Source organism: Myotis myotis, unplaced genomic scaffold (assembly GCF_014108235.1).
Source record: "Myotis myotis isolate mMyoMyo1 unplaced genomic scaffold, mMyoMyo1.p scaffold_m19_p_14, whole genome shotgun sequence".
NCBI lineage: Eukaryota > Metazoa > Chordata > Mammalia > Chiroptera > Vespertilionidae > Myotis > Myotis myotis.
In genome coordinates, this window is record NW_023416318.1 from 16280102 (window position 1) to 16300873 (window position 20772).

Sequence of the window (20772 nt, forward strand, 5' to 3'; positions counted from 1 at the left end):
CCTGTGGATGTGGGCTCTTCCCCTTGACCCTGATACCTCTCAGCCCCCTCACTTCCCATGCTCTCTGCGAGGACATGGGAGTCGGGCCCAGCCCTGCCAGGTCTCATGACATGCAAGGAGTTCTTTCCATTTCTCAGACCAAATGCTTGTGCCAAGACGCTGAAGACAACAAATGGGCCTTAATTAGGACTTGCAGCCAGTCCTGCTGATCTACACACCGTGATAAATATCAACCACCCAGCCACTGGTCCCACTGCCTTGAAAGGGGTCACAGGTATTCAGAAGCACGGGGTCCATGATGGTACATCAGTCTCCCAACTCACTCGACTCTGGGCCTCCCTTGAACCCCAGCCCTAAGCGGTCCTGAAAAACGCCCTCAGGTGGTACCGACTCTCAACTCACTGGCTTTGAATGCGGGTGGAAGGAGTCAGCGGTTACACAAAACAGGACTTGGATTTCAGGCCCAGCTCCCTGACTCCTGCTCCTTCCCATTTCTCTTCTCGCCTACACTCAAGGTCCCCTGGAAGAAGGGCAGGCCTTTTGCCCCCAACAGAGGGCCGACACCCACCCCTTCCTCAAGGGTTTCCATCTTTCACAATATGAAGGATGGGATTTAACATGGGGTGGGGAGAGGGGGGCTTCTGAGGGAATTTGTGGCATGAAACTTACAACAAACTCTACTTAACAGAGTCATTTTCAAAGAGGATTATTTGTTGTACATTTAAAAAATCTGCACACAAAAGCAGTGTCTCCGTTGAACTCCTAAGACTCTCTGACATGACAATACCTGAAGGTTTCTAAATTCACAGCTCTTTTCCCTGCGAGCTATTTGCTCAGCTTTCCCAACAACACTCTGCCTGCCTGGCCCCGCGCCAGCTCTGTCTCAGGCAATATGCAAGCTAAACATTTTTTGACTGATTTCAATATTTTCTTATGAGCAACTAGACAGTATTTTATCTAGTGAGTATTACTGATTGCTGTAATCTAAGCCCGGAGTAAGCACCTGTAAAGGTAATATTATTAGAATTGACACTCAAGGTGAAAAGCTTAGCACTTAACTGTGGCTGGAAGAACAACAACCCGTTCCAAAATGTTCTGGAGGGTTTTCATATTTATATCTCCTTCTGCTCCTTCCTTTAAGGATACTGCACCTGTTACTCCATTGATCTATTACGAAATCTACCTTAAATGTAGGTTACACTTAAATTCTCAAGGGAAAATGTTAAGTCACCTGTTTAATAAAATTACCTTTTGTGTGTGAAGTTGTGCATCCCTAGGTAATTCCTAGGCAAGGGAAATCAGTCCACACCCATACACCCTGCACTGTCATTCTGTAGCCAAATAACAAACGAATGGCCCAGTACCCCTTGCACGGTGCAGTGCCCTGTTTCTTTTACATCTGTTTCTCCTGCTTTTGTGTCATGCCTCTGTTTAGCTTTATTGACAAAACAATCTGTGGCTAATGTTTAAACAACATCTGTAAAATGTATTATTAAATTACATTGGGAGAAAAAACAGAGCAATTCTATGAAACCCTATGACCCCCTATTGATTTTTAGATCACAGAAGTTGAAAGGATAATTTGTGAATGTTTTAACATTTACATCTGTGCAGGTACCTATATTTATAGGATCTTTGATTACTTATAAAAGTATTTGCTCCATGATTACCATAACTCAGAAAGAAACCTGACCTTTACCAGTTGAATCTGTTTATAATAATAAGGGAGATCCTATTTTTTAAAAAGTACGTTTACATTTTTACCTGCCAGTGGCATAAATCTCTAGGGATAACATACGTTTCCCTCCAACTAGGAATGAATGGGAAGTGATGCCTGAATGCTTTGCAGTTTTGCAGGCAATAAATGAAGCAACTAGGAAACTCTGGTGCGTGTACTCAACCTGTGACCGGTAGCGCTGAGATACTTCTATAAAGTGTCACCTCGGATGACAGGATGCTCCCTGGGATTGTATGCAACCGACTGCTGGACAGTGGTTTTTCTCTCCACATACATACTGTATTTCACATACATTATATGACTTGCACCCTAAAATCTGTATTGCCTTCTTAGAGGGTAAAGGAATATTCATCCTACTTTAGCCTTAGTGGGAAAATGTTGGGATGAGAAGTAGCAAACAAAGAAATGTAAAATGTATTCCGCGCACCCTCCGCTAGAACTCTGCTGAGGCATCCAGCAAATAAGCTACAACCACAGGCACACGTTTTCGTCACGTGCAATTCCCAGGTCTACAACACTGCTGTGGAAACATATAAGGCAGTTTTCATTTGACCATTCTACACTCACATTCTCAACATAAAGAAATAAAGTTGGTCTGAAGAAAAAAGAACCAAGTATCAGCTGTGTATGTGTGTGGAGTGTGTGTGTATGTGTGTGTGTGTGTGTGTGTGGCTCTCTCCTCTTGCTTCTTCTAAGTCCTTCCTTTGTTTTACTGTCCCCACCTGTAATAAACATACTCTCAGAATCACCTGGGCTTGTACTATGCAATCTTTCCTGCACAAAGTCAAGAACCCACACACTACAGGCCAGCCAAGGCAGACCCACAGCTGGCCCGGTCCTTACCTGGTGATATGTATGTGTTTTCTTTAAAGTTCTACCTACATAGTTAAAGACTCAAACAACCAACTAAGCTCAAATTTTAAGAAGTTTCTGTTTAAATGATTACAACATTCAACATATGAGTAATACATTTTCACTGCTGATACAACACAACAACAATGAAAAAACAAAGAGACAAAACCCCAGATGCTATTATTTATCATTTTTGGATCAAACCGTAATGGGGAGTGAGGCAGCAAAGACAGAAGAATATACAAATTTATAGCATATACTATATTTCAAAAATTAGTATGCTTCAAGTGTAAGTGTATCACAGCATGCTAGATGGAAATATTTAGGCAATTGGTTATGGAAGTTGATATTTAAAAACCATGCAGTTACCTCAAATACTTAGATAATTTAGGTAAAAACATATTTTAACTCAAATTATTTGCGTTATTGTCTGAATTCTCAAAAAAAAGATTATTGGCACAGACTTGTCCCATGATGTCTCACCTAATAAATTTAATTCATTTCACATTCCATCCTAGGTCCCAATTCCTATAAGTACTAATACCAGTCATTTTCAGGTTCCTCCTCTCTGTTTTCATTCTGGCAGGTAAACCAAATATAAAAATTATAACAGCTAGTCCTTTTAATTCAAACTTTCTCTTAATCAAATCTGTCTCGTTTTACATTTAGATTACTGTTGAAATTATCCCTGTTCTCTTCGTCCCCCAAACACCATATGCTTTGACCTTAGTTAGCCAAGGCCGAAAGTATATATCACCTATGTGAGTTAAATAAACGTAGAATCGGGTCAGCAATGAGATGAAAGAACCATTACAACGCACCCAACTTTTTTTCATCTCATTTTTCAGTTAAAACCTAACTTATGGCTGCTTTGGCCAGGGTTTCTATGACAAGCTAACAACCAGACATGCGTTTATATTTTTCACTTTCAGACTGTGTGTTTTCATACATCATGTTGCTGCCAATAATTATGACTGATCTGCACCCAACCTGCCCTTCAGCATTTTATTAAATCTCTTCAACGGTGACTCATAGTTTGTACAAAATGTACATGTGTGTTAACAAGTTTTAAGAAATCCAGGAAGGAAGACAAATTTTTAAATGTTGTGGCTAAATGAAGTGAAAGGGAATGAAGATTCTTTTCAAAAATTGTTATTTCCCAGAGGAAATAACTTGAGCTTGATGCTCAATACAGGAAAAATGTTTACAAGCTCTCAGAAAAGCTTTGTGTGATTTGTATTATGATAGAGTAAATGAAAACCATTTTACTTCAGTGGTTATGCTCCTGTTCAGTCTTCAAGTAATCCTAGTGTGAGTACCATCTGGGTTATCCCAGGTTTTTTTGCATCATATTTCCTACCCAAACCCTAAATAAAAAGAAATCTATTATCAGCTCCTCAACAGAAAGTGTGGGTGGAATTAATAAACCGTTAAAAACTCAAATCAAACATGGGAATGTCATTATTCACCCAACATAAGAGAAGCAATATCTCTTATAACGTTGAGTTAGTTGAGGGGAATTCTCTACCACAAACCAAGTTGTTAGAAGAGTTGGAACAGTTGCCAAATCCGAAGCAATGAAGTGCAAGCAAAAGTCACTGCTAACTCCAGGTAGAAGTGCACATGACACAGGGCCACTTGGGATCAGAACCGTGCTTATGTCCCGAGGAACTAAGTCAAAGTGGTTGTTAAGTTATGTACCTGTGCAGAATTGAGTAGCAGGATGGAGTTTAGGGTAAAGTCTACATATACTTTGAAAAATTATCATATGTTATGTAGCGTCACGTTTTTAAGGTCCTCTCCCCCCTTTCTAATTGCAAAACTGAAGCAGTCAGATTGTGATCACTGTGCCTAGAACCTAAGGAAATAACAACTGCATGCGGCTTGGTGTCGCCGGGATGCCTGCCTGCCCCTGCATCTACAGGAATAGCCATAAGTCTGTCCACCTGTAGAAAGCAACTTGTCTTGGAATTTAGTCTCTGGTAACAATGTGTGTTTATGGATGAAGTTTGCTAGCAACACTGAGAAGGAAGAGAGATGGCATGTGTGATAGATCCCTGAATGGCAGAGCTTTGCCTTCTCTAATTAGAGCTCACCCTGCCACTCCTTGGCCCTCGAATGGGAACGTTTCCCAGGGAAATATGATATTTATGCAGCCTCCATTGTATTAAAATTGCTTCCTCATCAGCTTAACCTGGAAACTATATATGAATTTAGGTGTGCATGCAAAATTGATGGTCTACCTTATACTAAATTCCAAAACAAGTTGAAAGACTACAGTTAAATACATACCATCAACAGTCTTGAAAATTTATACACAAGAGCAGGTAAAAATAAACCAACCAAAAAACCTCAGCAGCAACACAACTCCTAGTAACACATCTCGGTACAGTGTGTCTTCTGTTGGTTCCCTAACCACTTGGCTAAAAGGGCTGCAAAAAAAATTGATCTCCCAAGCTGCAGTGAGGTCAGAGAAATTGATAACCCTGACAAGCACAGCTTATGTGAGTCTGTCTGTGTCTTGAAGATAGTGCACTTTGTAAATTAATCCTCCAAAGGCAAATATATTGTAAGGAGCTTGTTATCTCTAAAATACTAAATTGAAGAATACATGGAATTATATTGACAGAAATCACATTCTCTGTAATGGAGTTTAATATATCTGAAATCTCTCCCAAAGGCTCCCAGGCTCTCTAACAGAGAGAAGGGTCTGTTAATAGAGGTGCAATGGACATCAAGAACGAATTTATTCACCAAAATGGATTAGGCCATGTAATCAGAGATTCAGTAATATTAATCTTTGACACTTATTGAACAGAAAGAAACACTTCTGTCTGCAAACTAGCACTCCCAGTTCTCTGCTTTCCCCAGCCAGGCTTTGGGCCTTTTCTGGATTTTACTTCAAAGAGGATAAGGTTTCTCCCATCATAAACACTAATCTAAAAATATTAGGACAATTAATTAGATACACTTCGTTTCAGAGGATATTGGGTTTCAATACCCTTCAAATATGACACTAGCTCTGGGTGACGATGGGAGCCTGGCTTTCAGCACACTCACAAAGGGTAATAAATCCTACTCTCTCAAAGCCTCCCTGCATACACCACACACTAAACCAGAATATTGTTGGCTGATTCTTGGGACATAGTCTCAGCTTCTCCCCACATCAAGAATTTACACATTTATTTAGAAACAATTCCAAGGCACATCAGGTTTTGAGCAGCTTCAAAGTAGAAACAAGTAATTTCTCCTTTTCCAAAGACAGGAGATAAGAGGGAAAAAAGGGGGGGGGTGTCCCTTGCATGCACAGCCCTAACAAAATCTAACTAAATTTAGTTATTCAATGAATTGAAAACCTGATCGATATGTGATGGTGGATTTTCTTGTTTCATAGAAAATAGGATGGTTTTACTCTTTCAATCGATGTTCCTGAAAAGGGGGGCGAAGGGAGCCATAGGGAGGGATACGCTCACAGAGCCATCGTGCAGGTGAACTCTACACTGACTTAGACGGTGCCTAGCAAGTGGCGGTTAATAAAGGAGGGGGAGGCTGTGCATCGCTGTCTTTTCCGTGTTAGCAGAGACTCTCAGCCTCACTCCGCAGCTTGTTTTCACTTTGGGATGGGACAAGCCACCAGGGAGACAGCTGACCTGGGTGTGTCTTCTTCATGCAGAACCCGAGCTGCAGGTCGCAGAGGGGGGAGCAGATTGTGTGCAAACACAAAACCAAGTTACTTACCAATTGTTCACTTGAAGGATGGTGAGTCCCGTGTCTTGTGCCAACTGCTTTTTCTGTTCTTCAGAAGGGTAAGGGTGCTGGAAGAGAACAGAACAGATAGGTGTGTGCGCGTGTGCTGCGGGCAGAGAAGGTCGTGCACATCCCGTGCCGGGTGCCACGGCAGGGGCCAGGGATTCAGTAGTACACAGATATGCTCTTTAAACAGGGGACGTGTACGTCAAGCAATATTTAGGCTATTTGTCAATAACCTAAGTGTCTAGCGAAGTCTAATTAAAGGTAAAAATGCTGAGGTGTGTCACTCTTATTAATGGAATACTACATCATCTAATTAATGGCAGTAAAAGACAGCCAATTACAAAGATTAGTGAAGTGTATAAATAGCTCCGTAGGATACTTGCAGAACCTTGATACTGAGTTTATCCTTTAACAGGTTTATTCGCTGCAAACATGGAAAGTTCAGTATGGTCTTCACTATATTTTATAGGATAAAAATCAAGACAAGCCCTTTGGACCATACACAAGTGTACACGCCTTGATGGAATATTTTTATTAGAACCATGGACTCCCAAAGCAGAACCTTTTGGACCAACCTGCTCAGCTAAGGCCTCCAGCAACTAAGGACTTTGACAGCATGACACTCTCTCTCCAAATACCATATTGCTGGATGCAAATATCAAAATTAAAGTGGGTGCATTTTTAATCCACGGTTCCTCTGAGCTATTCTGAGAAGCACAAACAAACTCACTTCAACCAAAGTTTGTTTCCCTATCTGAATGTCAACACATGCTGGGATTCTGAACATAGGCCAATATAAGGTCAAAGACCAGCATAGTTTGCATGCTATGAACAAGCCCAGCTATGCTCCTCATAAAACAGGATAAAAAAGCATTACAGGATTAGATAATAAAGCGAAATCCGTACCTTCTTGTAAGAATGTTTGGAATTCTACTGAAATGAGTTTGGGCACAAATACGTTTTGCTGAATAATCAACTATATCTGAATCGGAAATATACATTCCTACAGCCTGGGGCAGGAGCTGAGGACACGGTGTGCATCTATGGAGACATTGCCTAGTTTGCAACACTGCATTCTAGTAAACTCTCCCGAGATAAAAACCGTTCTGATAGTCAACAGCCTATTCTCTTATGGGTGGGAAAGGGCACCCCTAACTCTCAATTTAACTGCCTGTGCCACAGGAAACTGAATTCTGGTCTATTGAATGTTAATTAACATAGCTTTTAATCTCATTAATAATGTCTGATTAGATGCTAAGAAGGCTCGTTAATGACCACTTTAAAGCTCTCATATGCACCTTTGAATATGTTCTCTATCTATACACCTGGGATTCGTTGGCGGAGGGCAGAGATGTAGCAATTTTTCCCATAAGCATTGTCTTTGATTGTCACTTAATCAATAAATACACAATTAGAATAAGGCTTTGCTTTCATGGAATATAGTTCCTTTCTCTAAAGAGCTCCAAGTATATTAGAGACAAGATGGTAATTAATCCCCATTATATCCCTTTGGGGGACATAAATGGAATCGATTGTCCCTCCTGTTTTACAGGTGAGGAAACTGACCAGGGGGAGAGATGACCAGCAGCCACACCACTCAGCGATATTTCCTGTTTCCCTCCCAGGGTCTAAGCTGCACCATGAAAGAGGGACGTGATCTCTACTCCCGGCCCCTGCCCCCAAGCCTTCAGACTGCTTACCAGGACTTGCTAGGCCCGCCACTCCCCAGCCCTGCCCACCTCTCGGCCTGGGTGGCCTTTTCCTCAGCCCACCTCAACCCTCCTTTCCATCCTTTCAACACTCAAGCTTGTCCCTACCACTCAGGTCCCTGCTCCAATGTCACCTTTGTGTCTCAACTCAAATGCCAAGCCTTACCCACTCCACTCTCCACCTGCCCACCTTATGACTCTCACACCAGTCTTTTCCTTCTTACTGAACAGCAAGCACTGCTCCCTCAAACACTTGTTCTGACTACCTGTTTCCTTGGTGTGTCTCTACCCACTCATTTAGCAACTCCCAAGCCTGTGCCTTGGTTGTTCACCATTCTCAAATCCCAGACTAGCAGAACAGAAAATCAGTAAATAGTTGTGAAATAAAGGGATAGTCACTCAGATGCAACCTCAAAAGGTACAATTAAAATTTTTCAAAGCCCACAAGAGGAATAAACAATGCAATTTGAGATCCATAACACCACTTTCCTTACTTCACTCCTAAAAGTGAGTCAACCCACTCTTTTCAAATAAAAGTATATAAGCCTCATAATAGGCTAAGATCATGTGACAATCTTTCTACTCAACATAGTGCCAATCATCCTGGCAAAAAGCTCATGATTGGATACTGGGCTAAGAGCAATCTTCTGGGCTAAGAGCAATCCTCGACGCCAACGTTTAAAACATACCTCCCACAGCATAAAGGCTTGCCACACAATGCAAGCAAATGAATCTCTTATCCGATGAATAGAATTAAAGTGGGTATATAGTAGTTCCATGTCAACACTAGTGGAAGAATTGTACTTAGGCGCACATGACCCTATCAGATTGTATGTTATGCTGCCACTCACTGAGACTTTGAACAAGGAACAACTTTTCTAATTCTCAATTTTGTCATCTAAGAGCCATCAAAGTTAAAGGTTACCCAGGCTAGCAATTCTTACAGAATATAAGCCTGATTTTGAAATATGGAAATCTAAGCATCCAGCTATTGGCACTAAGCAGGTCCCTGGATGAAGTCGTTTCTCTCAATGTCATCTTGTTACAACGTTGATGAGATGCTGTGGGAACTTGACTCTTGTTTACATCATCAGCCGATAGTAAAATTGGTTTCGGTATGCTTTATTTTGATGAAAGGTTAAGAACCTACTGATGACATTAAGTGAGAATGTACTGTATTTGCCATATAAAGTGGTAGACCGATGTACACAAGTGGTTTCCAATCTGGAACATTTTCTGTAATTTTCGTATAGTTTTATGGCTCCTATGAAAATCTCTTTTAGTGATTTTCAGTAGAATTAACAAACATGTCAATAGTCTCTCTTTACTATAGCTGGATGGCAGTACCGCTGTTCTGTATTGTTAGTTGTATCTTAATAGTATGACCAGAACTGGATAAAAATTAATATTTATGCCACTTACCTTTAGTTACTTTGAAAATTGAGAATTGTCACAGCCATTTATTTGTGCTGTGTTTTCAAGAATATTTCTGCATGCCTGTTTCTGAGCAAGTTTTAGATCTAGTCTTACAAAGCAAATGGAATTCACATTTTATTTATGCAAGTGGTGTCAGAAAAATTCTCTTTGGATCATTAAAATTACCTGAATCATTACAGCTTCAAAGAGCAATCAGATGGCCCTCAAAGTTTCAGTGCAGATTTAGATTGTTTTTCACATCCTGCAGTTTCTGATTTCATAATTTAAATATCATAAAATGAGAAAGTTCTACCCTTTTTTCCCCTCTGTCACTTTTCATGTGATCTGATTTTAAGTAATTGGAACAAACTGTGTCTAATTTCATGCAGCATAATTGCTAGGCAGCCTCAAGCTATGGAGACCCAGCACTCTGTCTCCATTAAACCATTTTCAGTTGTTCAGGATATATATTTTTTAATAAAAATGAATAAGCCTGGACAAGATTAAATGTCACAGTAATCTGGTCATTGTTAACGGGGGGAAAAAGGGTATCGACAAAATTCCTACACTCTTGTCTGGGGCAGGTCAACTGCATAGTGTTTTTTCTTCCTCCTAGTCCTTGGCCTTGGGGGTTCCACAAAGGCCAATTCCCTGGGAAAAAAATCTATAATTACTAGTATTACATGAAAGCCATGACTTCAGGTACCTAATCTACAGCCAGACAAAAATTCACAAAGAAGTTGGCTTTTTAACTGAAATCCAGTATGTTTAAATATCTTAAACCTTATGCATCGTTACCAGCTAAGCTTTCTGTGGACAGTAAGAGCTATTTCTTTGTAGACTTTAAAAAAAAAAAGAAAAAAAGGCAAAAAACCAACATGCCACAGGCAAGGCTGCTCTACAAACATTCAAAGCCCCGGTGCATTCCGCCCAGGGCCAGGGAGGCCATAAGATGGGCAAAGGTAGACATCATTTTACAAAAGAGATAAAGACAAGTGCCATTTTAGGAAGAAAATGGGAATTTCATTCCAAACCATTGTCACTAAAGAGGCTAGGTCACCCCTTGCCATTCCCCTGAACACCTCTGCTATTATTGCACCTGAATGGCAAGGACACTAATTTAAGAGAGATCAGGAGGTTCTTGTGAAGGAAAGACGGATGGCACTTGCCAGATACAGCAATCAACCTAATCACTTGGGGATATCAGAGCAAATTTGACCATTCCGATAGACAGGGACAGGAGGCCTCACCTTTGTTGTGTACATTAGCCTCATGCCATTATCTCTTAAAAGCTTAATTATTTGCAAACAATTGATCAAGATGGGAATTTGAGAAAGGATATGCAAGGGCCACTGGGAGAACTGCAAGGCATTAAGAGAGCAAACGAAATTACCGTTAGATCTTACAATAAGAATTAACGATTGAGCCGGGAGAGCTAGGCTGTGCGGTAGCTGCAAGGGTTCTTTCTCGAGTGTTTCCCATTTGATCTGCATTAACACCTCAGGAATGAGTGAAAGCCATAAAACAGTGATTATGTATGGGTAGAGCTGACCCTCCTTCCCGGCATTAAGCCTGCACACAAGTATTAGGCTGGCTCCGCGAGGAGAGGAGAGCTGCTGGACTCCAAGGGAAAAGAAGTGGCTTGTGGGTACTGGAACCCCAGCTAAAGGAAACAACTCACAGGATGGTCATCTCGGTTTCAGTAATCAACACCCTGACTTCTGTCCAGTGTCCGTCTCTTGCTGAAACAGTAATTGTCTGCCACTCTTCATGTGTTTCTGGATCTGCATGGTGACGTCTAATAATGCTCCAGGACAGCAGTGATGGCTTAGAAACCCCATCAAAGAGTAAAATGATTTCTGGAATGTATGTCCTGTGTAGTAAGAATCAAGAATGTCTGAAAGAAAAAAAATCTACATATGCCTTCCTGTCAAAGTTAAGTCGGAACTGTCATTGTATCAGCCCCAAAGAATAGAAAGTGACAAAGAAAATTACAACTTTCTAAAGAAAGTTCTCTCTGCACAATTCCAGTTTTATTTCTTGCGGTTGGGATCGGGGAGGGGCGATTCTGATGTTAGTTGTCTGGTATTTACAAGTTTATACTACGCTGGAAGAAGACGAATTTATTTGAACCATCAAGCAGACTCTTTGGGATGAGCGTCAGTGGGAAAAGGGAAACTCTTCAGTACACACAGATGAAAAATGTCCAGCCTTATATCTTAACAGTATCCTTGACCAAATGTACCCCTTTCATCAAAGGTTCCACCCTTGACTGCAAATGTGGATGCCAAAACAGTGACGAACTTTATCTTATCTACCCTGGTAACCAAGTTTCAATAAGGTTCCCTCCCTCGCTGCCTTGCCCACCCTAACCACGCAGTGTAATGGCAGTAGAAAATTTGAAAATAATCCTGTACAGAGCTCGCTGGTGAGATAATGGAAGGCTATGCAGGCCCTTCTCAAGCCTCAGATTAGTAATTTCTTGTGACACGGAACTGCCTCTAGACCGATACTGCAAAACAGCCATAACAAAGCAATAGAGGTGGAAGCAATTTTCAAGCAAAATGTTACATGCTATACTTTAAAAGGTATAGGAATAGGTACCCGGGGAGCTGATCTAACAGGAGGAATTATGGCAACTGTCCAATATAACCCTTATCAAGGCAGTTTTCTGTTGCTTGGCTGAATATGTTGGAGGAACAATTTCGGAACTTCTTTTATCCTTTTTCCTCCAGCCTTTTGCCTCCTCCACAGCTAAGTTTAATGCATTAATATAAGTTGACCTTGAGCTAAACTCCGGTATGTGATGGAGAGATACTCCCTTTAAGACACAAAAAGAAAAAAAAATCCACCATATGGCTTTTAACCATTAGCTCTCTGTGCTCTTTTAAAACTTCTCCTGAGTTTTTGTCACTGGGGAATATTGCGGATCTAAATGAAAACAACCAGCTAGCTATGTATGTGACCTCGAAGACCATAAACAGAAACTTGCTAACCAAATATATTTATATTTGTTTTAACATAAATTTTTTTTTTTTTTTTTTTTTTTTTTGCCTACAAAAACTTCTCCCACTTTAAACAAACTTTCGGCCATGTTCCCCTCTACACATTGACTATGAATAGCTTACACTGTGGCAATCACATTGATCTAGGATACTTTTTCCTTTTAAAAAAATCCATAATGTTTCCCTATTGTCTTCCAGCTTTATGAATTAGTTTTACTGTTTCGGTGAATGCTTTTTTGTCTTCTGACTGCACATTATCAAAGAGACACTTTGTGCCTCCCATTTGCATTACAAAAGCAGTGCGCTGTGCAGTCGGAGAACACAGCCTGAATGCATAGCAGTGGAGTCCTGCATCTCACACGCTGGCAGCCAAAGAACTGTGGGGTGGCACTGGCTAAGAAGCCAAACGTGTCTGGAGCACCATGAAGGAAGTCACAGGATTCCCACCTGCTTTCTTCAACCTCCACCAACGCTCCCAGATTGCCTAGCTGCTCAGACTCAAATGCGCCCCATTGAGCACTCAGCACTTGCTTTTTCTGAAGCCCAGTCAAACCACTTTCCAGACAATCTCTCTGATTTCCTGCGTATCCAGCAGTGGTTTAAGAAGTTGCTAGTGGAGGTGGGCAGGTAGGGAAGTCAAGGGAGAATCTCTAAACTTGGTCTTATTGAGTGAAAGTGACATCAGTGTGGAAGGAAACATGGGACAATGGGTAATATTTCCTAGCGATCTTTACTTTTGCAGGAATGAGACTATCTTTATAATGCACAGCAGTGAAAACATTGTTTCACAGACAATTTAAGAGGCAAATACTACAGTGCCTTGCCTGTCTTACCTATTTGATCCTCTAATTTCTTGTAAATATCAATTATATACAAAATAAAAACACTAAATTAAAAAAAAGACAAATGTTTATATTAAAGGATTTCATGGTCCTTTGTATTGGGAACTTCTTTCAAAGTTTCTTGCAATTCTAAAATAATAACAATGTTTTCGATCTATTCTTTATTAGCCATATCTATGTTATAGGAATATTTTTAAGTATATGCATTGAAGACATAAAATTTTGACTCTAAATTAGCAATTACTTATATCCTCCTCCTAAAGGTATTAAAATTCATGAAGAGTGCTAAAATCATTTTGAACAGTTATGATTATTAATGAACTCTTTGAATATTAATTCTCTTAGTGGAAGACCATGGCTATAAAAGGAAACACAAAAAGACCAATAAGAAAAACAGATGGGAGGAGTCGGGCGTTGGGGGTGGGACTGGAGGAGAAAACTCAAGCTTCTTTGAATCATTTGAAAAAATAGCTCATTTGAACTCTTCCTGCTTGTCAATAGGACAAACGCATTACATGTATTATCTGATGTGCTCTTGGTGACTAGACTTGGTTCCATTTCACAGATGAGGAAGCTGAGGCTTGGCTCAGTGAGAAAACACGCCCAGGGGCTCACAGCTCCTTAGGTAGGGGGCCAGGTCTGCCCTCCCCTGCGTCTCTTCACGTGGCTACACTCTCACTGATGTTTCTTTCCCATTTTTCCATTCCCTTTTATAAGTTAAACATTTTAAAACCAAAATATAGGACAATGGAGCATGAATAAACAAAGTTATGAATTGTAGAGAGCAGGGACTGGGTGTTTCTCTGCAATTCTAACAGCCTGGATCCAGGAGAAAGTTGCGGATCCCACCCATCACCTTGGGGGGCAAACATCAAAGGGCAGGGATGGAGCTGAGGGGTGGAAGGTGGTTTACCAGAATCTCACCTCAAATTATCCCGCCAGTATCCATCCAATGGGATTTTATTAATTACAGCTTAGTAATATTAGCAGGAGTGGTAGAAGTCATAATGGTGACATGTATTAAGAAATAAGGGAGAGCTACCAGGCATTTTCCCAAATACTTCACATGTGTTAACTCATTTAATCTTCACAGAAACTTTAGGAGGCAGACACAACTATTATGCCCATTTTACAGATAAGGAAACTGGGGCACAGAAAGGACAAATAACTTTCTGAAGTTCATACAGCTGGTAAGTCGTGGAGCTGGGATTTGATACTTGGTGGTAAGATACCAGTTGGAAAAACTCACTTGCAAACTATTTTGTCTTCTAAATGATGGGCAATCCCATTCATTCTTGATGAGTTAATTATGAATATCTCTGATGGTTACTACTCACTTTATGAAGAAGCTATTACCTCAATGTGTGTGCACGTCTTTTATTTCTACAACTCAGCTCTGTTAATGGAAGCAGTAGTAGATTTTGCCACAAGATACAAAACTCAGTGAGAACTAATACACCCATCACTTTATTACTGTTTATAGCATTGCTTAAAAACGCAGCAATGATGGAGGTTATATACAAGAACTCTCTTGAAGGTTCACAGAATCAAATACCTGCTATTCCATCCAACTACACTACAATTTGCCTTAAAATGTCTGCTTTGAAATAAATTGTTGTGGGGTTTTCTTGCCAATTACTTTCATTTCTATGTGGCTCTTAGTCAAAGATGAGTTAAATTACAACTGGAACCATTTCATTTTAGTGAAATACTAATAAAAGTGCACAAATGCTATTCACAAATGCAACTGGCCCAGTCCTGTGCCCAATAAACATTTGTTGTCTGAATGAACGAGTGCTATTGAAGTTAGAGATACCCCAAATGCCTCAACTAGCATTTATAAATAGATGACTTTAGATATACATCAGAAAACTAGCAGCACCGTTTCAACAACTGTTCAACTTTCTCACTCACTTCTACAAATCCCCAAACAGTTCAGACTGCATTTACTTTATTTAACTGCCATGTATAGAATGCCTACCCTGTGCCAGGCAGTGCTCTCAGTATTTATTCGCTCATTTAATCCTTACATCAGTTCTTTGAGGTGAGTGTATTTACCTTTAAGTTACAGATGAGGAAACTGAGGCACAGAGTCTAAGTTACTTGCAAGTAGGATGGAGCTGGGAGTTGACTCTAAGAAGTTCCGTAGCCCCTGATGCTCTTAATTACTGTCATTATTTGTCTTCCTCAGCAGGTATAATTCCCCCCAAAGTTTCTCCATAATCAACTCTATGTTGTTATTGGGTTATTTGTTGCAAAAGTTCCCTTCACTTTCCAGCTGCAAGGTAATAAAATTCAGGTTCTCCATCTTACGGGACCCAGCACAAGACTGAAGAAAGAATAAAGGAGACTGTTTTGACTGACATACAAGCTCTTCCCCAAAGAACTTCACTTTAACAAATAAAACAAAACAGCAGCACACCATACTGGACCACTTTTCTGAAAAGAAAGTTCATGACTGATTTATACAATAAACTCCAATAAAATAAGGATCTTTTCCAAAGTGCCTACAGCTCATGTCTACTATTTCAGAGAGCATGCCAGCTAAAAGGCGACTAGCCCCAGCCCGGAGAACACTTTTCCACTTTAAAAATCAAAGTGAAAAGGTTTTGAGGCCGTTAAAAGAAAAAACAAGGAAGATGAAATACAACAATACCATTCTGGAATGAGTCTGTCGACAGTCATCATTACTGCCTTTACTAGTACACATGCCCTGTCCAGCATTAAATATTCAGGAAAAAAAAATCCCTGTATAAAGAATCAAGTATCTGTAAGCTAGAAGCAAAAACAGTACACTCAGTGAGAAGGTTTTCTTTTGAGACAGAAACCTACAAACAGGGAGAGAGGGAGGGAGGGAGGGGGAGAGAGAGAGAGAGAGAAAGGGAGAGAGAGAGAGAGAGAGAGAGAGAGAGAGAGAGAGAGAGAGAGAGAGAGAGAATGAATTCCTGCTGCTCCCGATATGACTAAAGACCCCTGGAACTGGTACTCATTCTCTAGTGCTAATTTTCCCACTTAAATTACAGTGATGGTGTAGCCTCATCTCATTAGAGATCATTGTCCCCAGTAGACAGTTGTGTTTATGGGGGACTCTGGCTGTTCCACACCTGCTGATCAGGTTGCTATGTGATCAAGGCTGCATACAAACAGCAGACTCGAGCTTGCTGGACTGCAACTGATGAGCCCGGGCTAATTCAGGGGTGATTATGTAGTTTACTGGACCACTAAACCTCTTTAAGCTTGTAATTACTGCCTATTTGAGTAAAGAACATTCAAAAGCAATTCACTGCATCATGCCTGCCACAGCTGGAAGCAGGCTGCCAGCAGTCTGTGGGGACATTAAAATCTACAGGGACGTGGATGGAAGCCCAGCGAGCAGACAGTGTCAGCAGCACCCGCAGCCAAGTGTGTGCACAGCCCGCTCACCTCCCCTGACCAAGCTTACCATTAAAGGTGCAATGGAAACTATAGGACGGCCATAAAGATGACAAATAATGGACGGTAATGGTACAAACTACATTTTAATGATTTCCCCCCTTTGTAAAACTAAAACTTAAAGAAGTCGTTTCACAATGCCAGAAAGAGAGAGAGAGAGAGAGAATGCATGTGCTTTCAATAATATACACGTCTGAGATTTACTATGTACTTGCTAACAGTTCCATGCAAAAAACAACTTGGAAACAATAGGCCACCTTTTATGTATTTTAAAAAAGACTGGGATGTAGATTTGTTCGAGATCTCTTCCACCCACTTGGCTGCTGTGTTTATAACCTTAGCTAGGAAAATATTGTGTAGCTAGTTGATTGACATTTTCTAAAATCATGTGTGTTGATTTGTTTTTTGCTGTTAATGAATTAAAATGCCACTCAGACACCTGAGTGAAATGTACTTTCAAGAATCAGAGAAGATTTCGGAACAAAATATATCAGTATTTATCGATGTTCTCGTTTTCTTTTGCTGTCACCTTAACAACTGCAGTTCTTTTGTATAACAAAAGTGTAAAACACGCTTTGCATTGCTGCGGGTGTAATTATTACTTGTCTCTAAGTAACAAAAAAAAGACTGGAACTTAATGAAGGGGGATTAAGTTAATTTCTTTTTTAGCTAACAGTTTCCTGTCTCTTCAAATGCAGACCTTGGTGAATATAACGTTCAGGGAAGGGAAATTAAGCTTTTTTACTTCCCTAAACTCTCCACTTTGGAATATTGACATTAAAATATTAAGATGATGTTTATTCTTTAAAAGTATGTAAATTTGGCATTAAATAAAGCCACAGAAATCCTCTCTGACTACTCCATCCAAAGTCCACAGATCCAGGGGGTTTATGAGTTATCTAGACATCATTCCTATTAATATTCATTAGGTGGGTCTGCTTGCATTTTTATAAGCTGTGAGAGAGGCAAAAGAAACAATCAGAATTCTTTAACACACAGGCATTATCAATTCAACATATGCCAAATAGCAGAGCACCCAGATTTGAAGTTAAGATTCAAATGCAATTTACCTTTACTAAGCTAATTTTCATGAAAACTCTTTTCCCTCTCCCCATTGTAGTCTAAGCTATTTAATTATCTCTATTCTCTGTAACATACACTTCAATTTTTAAGAGATTATTCAGCTCTATATTTTACCTTGGTTAACAACAAAACCTTTATCTTGCAATCAAACTGGAGAGAATTTCCCCTTGAGGAAAAAAAAAAGAACCTAAAAACTTTAAATGGTTTTAGTAATAAGATTACCTTTATCTTTATGAACCTTCTTAAGCAAACCATTTTTAAGTCCCCAAAGTATTTATTGATGTGAATTCGCTGTCTGTCTCCAGAGTGGATTATGGAAGAAGGAACAGTCTTAGTCAAATTTGGAACACCCCCAGGGTTTGTTTCCCGAATTACGCTCTCTCAGTTGTCCAATGTAAGTGGACAGGGACATGCTAGCACCACTGTGGCCTTATTTCTGTGGGGTTCCCCCTGATCTCACAGATGTTCATGTAACACCTTGACAAGTGGGAGGAAGAGCAACACCTGCCACCGGCAAGATTTCAAGATAAAACTGGCAGAAATAAAGGGACTCAATCGAAGTGAACTGGAAGGCCAGTGTGTGTGTTTTTTGTTTGTTTGTTTGTTTGTTTTTTAATTTGGATGATCCCTTATTTCCCTACTATTTGTATTTTACATTTTCAAAGAACTTCTATGACATCTTACCAAATGGGAGCCTTACAATGACTTGGTGAGGTTGGGAGGGCAGGTAATTTTGTCTCCATCCTAGAGGAGAGCAAACAAAACTCAAGAGTAGACACATGGCAGGCTCTGTGGCCACCGAGTTGTGGCTCTTAGGCCTGGAGTCCAGGCCTCCCGCATCTTGAGCTCCTACCCTTCCCATGCTACTGGAGCTCAAAGTCTATCTTGTTAATGATCAAATGAAAGCTGCAGGCACATCTGTCAGAAGCCTACTGTGAGTTGGGGGACCCGGCCTCCGTTTCAATGTGTAAATGCGCATTGCTCTACACCCAGGGCAAAGCAAAGAACTCCAGCTAGAGCCAAAGCAGAGCACCTTTCCAGTCCGTGGTCATCATTTCTAAGGAAATTTAAGCGATTTCATCGGCAATGCTAAAGTCTTACATAATGCATTTGCCCCTTCTAACCGGGCCTTTGGAAAAGAAATATCCTCACCCATGACTGGATAGTTCGTTCCTCTTTGAAACCGATTTAGTTTTTGTTTTATGTCATGTGTCTTTCTGTGCCATGTCATGTGTGGCATAAGATTGCGAATTGCATATACAAGGGGCCTGATTTCCCCTCCCTAAGACACTTCCTAGGAGAACTATGGTCTATGCAGTGGTTCTCAACCTTCCTAATGCCGCGACCCTTTAATACAGCTCCTCATGTTGTGGTGACCCCCAGCCATAAAATTATTTTCATTGCTACTTCATAACTGTAATTTTGCTACTGTTATGAATTGTCATGTAAATATCTGATATGCAGGATGTATTTTCATTCTTCGTGACCCACAGGCTGAGAACCGCTAGTGGGGAAGACACCACCTGTGTAGGCCAGGAGTGTGGTCATAAGTCCATTTTTGCTTCAGGGCTGGGGTTACACATTGACAAACGACAACTCAGAGGAAAACAGTTTAAGATTTACTGCTTTTAAAAGGTGAGTTAGGTGCACCAATTTCCTCAGTGCCTGAAGCCCAGGGACCCACACGAACTGTGTGACTTCATGGAAGCATCTCAGGCCTCTTGACTTTCAGCTTCCTCATCAGGAAAATGAGGGTGTCAACTCTAATGGTAGTCAAATGAGACCACATCATCCATTTGCTTAGCATAGGACCTGGCATTTATCCAGTGCTTAGCAAAGAGTCATTGAATCTGAGATGACTCTCAATGCTGGGTTAACCTATGTAAAGAAATATATATATACATATAAATTTGTAGGGAAGAATCATGTCAGACTAGGTATTTCTTGTATTTTTTTCTAGTGCTAAGTTAGACTTTTCCCCTAAGGTTTAATGTTTTCTCTTTATTTGGACACACCTTCAGAATACCTAAAGGCGGGGCCAGTTTCAAAGGCAGTTACATGGAGCACACAGGGCCCCCCCCCAAAAAAGGCCCTAGGCCTGGTTTAACATGCTGTTGTTACCATCTTGAAATACATTTTTTAAAGATCCCTCACATTTTCTTTTTTTTTTTAAAAAAAAATATGTTTTATCAATTTTAGAGAGAGGGATAGAGAGATAGAAACATCAATGAGAGAGAAACATGGATTGGCTGCCTCCTGCAAGCCCCCTACTGGGAATTAAGCCTGCAACCCGGGCATGTGCCCTAACTGGGAATCGAACCTGCAACCTCTCAGTCCATGGGTAGAGACTCAACCACTCAGCCACACCGGCTAGGCAAGAAAGTGCACATTTTCAATTTGCACAGTTTATTTAGAGAATGTGCTCGTTCACAAATCACAGAGCGGGTCCCGCTAAAAGGAAAGGAGAGTGTTTTCCCTATCAGATGTTTCACACACAGCTACGGCCCTCTTGAATTTATCTGAGCTACACAGAAGTAAGTAAATAATTACCATGTTCTTACGAAAAGAGTGTAAAAAAGAAAACACTGAAAAAGCCAGATATAGGAGACAAGACTGACAGTCGCGATGCAGGCGGATGAGTAAGGACACTTCAATGACCCTCCAGTGGCCTTCAAGGGTTCACACACTCCCGTAAGTGCCTAAAGCACCCTAGGGGACCGACAGAGGCACTGAGAAAATATTTCAAATTATAAAGTCTCCCGGGAGGAAAAATCAATAATCCGGAACCCTCAAGGTGTGAGGCCCATTCTGGCTCACAGGACGAGGGGATGTTGAGAGCCTTTGTCTTTTGGTGGCTGGGAGTCAGAAGTGGCAATTCGCCCACCTTCCTTGGCAGGGAATGAGTGGCACATTTGGCACAAAAGTGTGCTCTCGAGAGAAGG

At 40.7% G+C, this 20772-nt stretch overlaps 1 protein-coding gene across 4 annotated transcripts in view; it reads right to left on the reverse strand.

Moving 5' to 3' along the window:
• The window catches only part of MEIS1 (Meis homeobox 1), a 131005-nt gene that overhangs the window by 16259 nt on the left and 93974 nt on the right, over positions 1 to 20772 (reverse strand). For all 4 annotated transcript variants that reach the window (XM_036334317.1, XM_036334316.1, XM_036334321.1 and 1 more), the window contains exon 9: positions 6329 to 6405. In XM_036334317.1, the coding sequence (XP_036190210.1) occupies positions 6329 to 6405 (77 nt within the window). The remainder of the gene's footprint in view (positions 1 to 6328; positions 6406 to 20772) is intronic.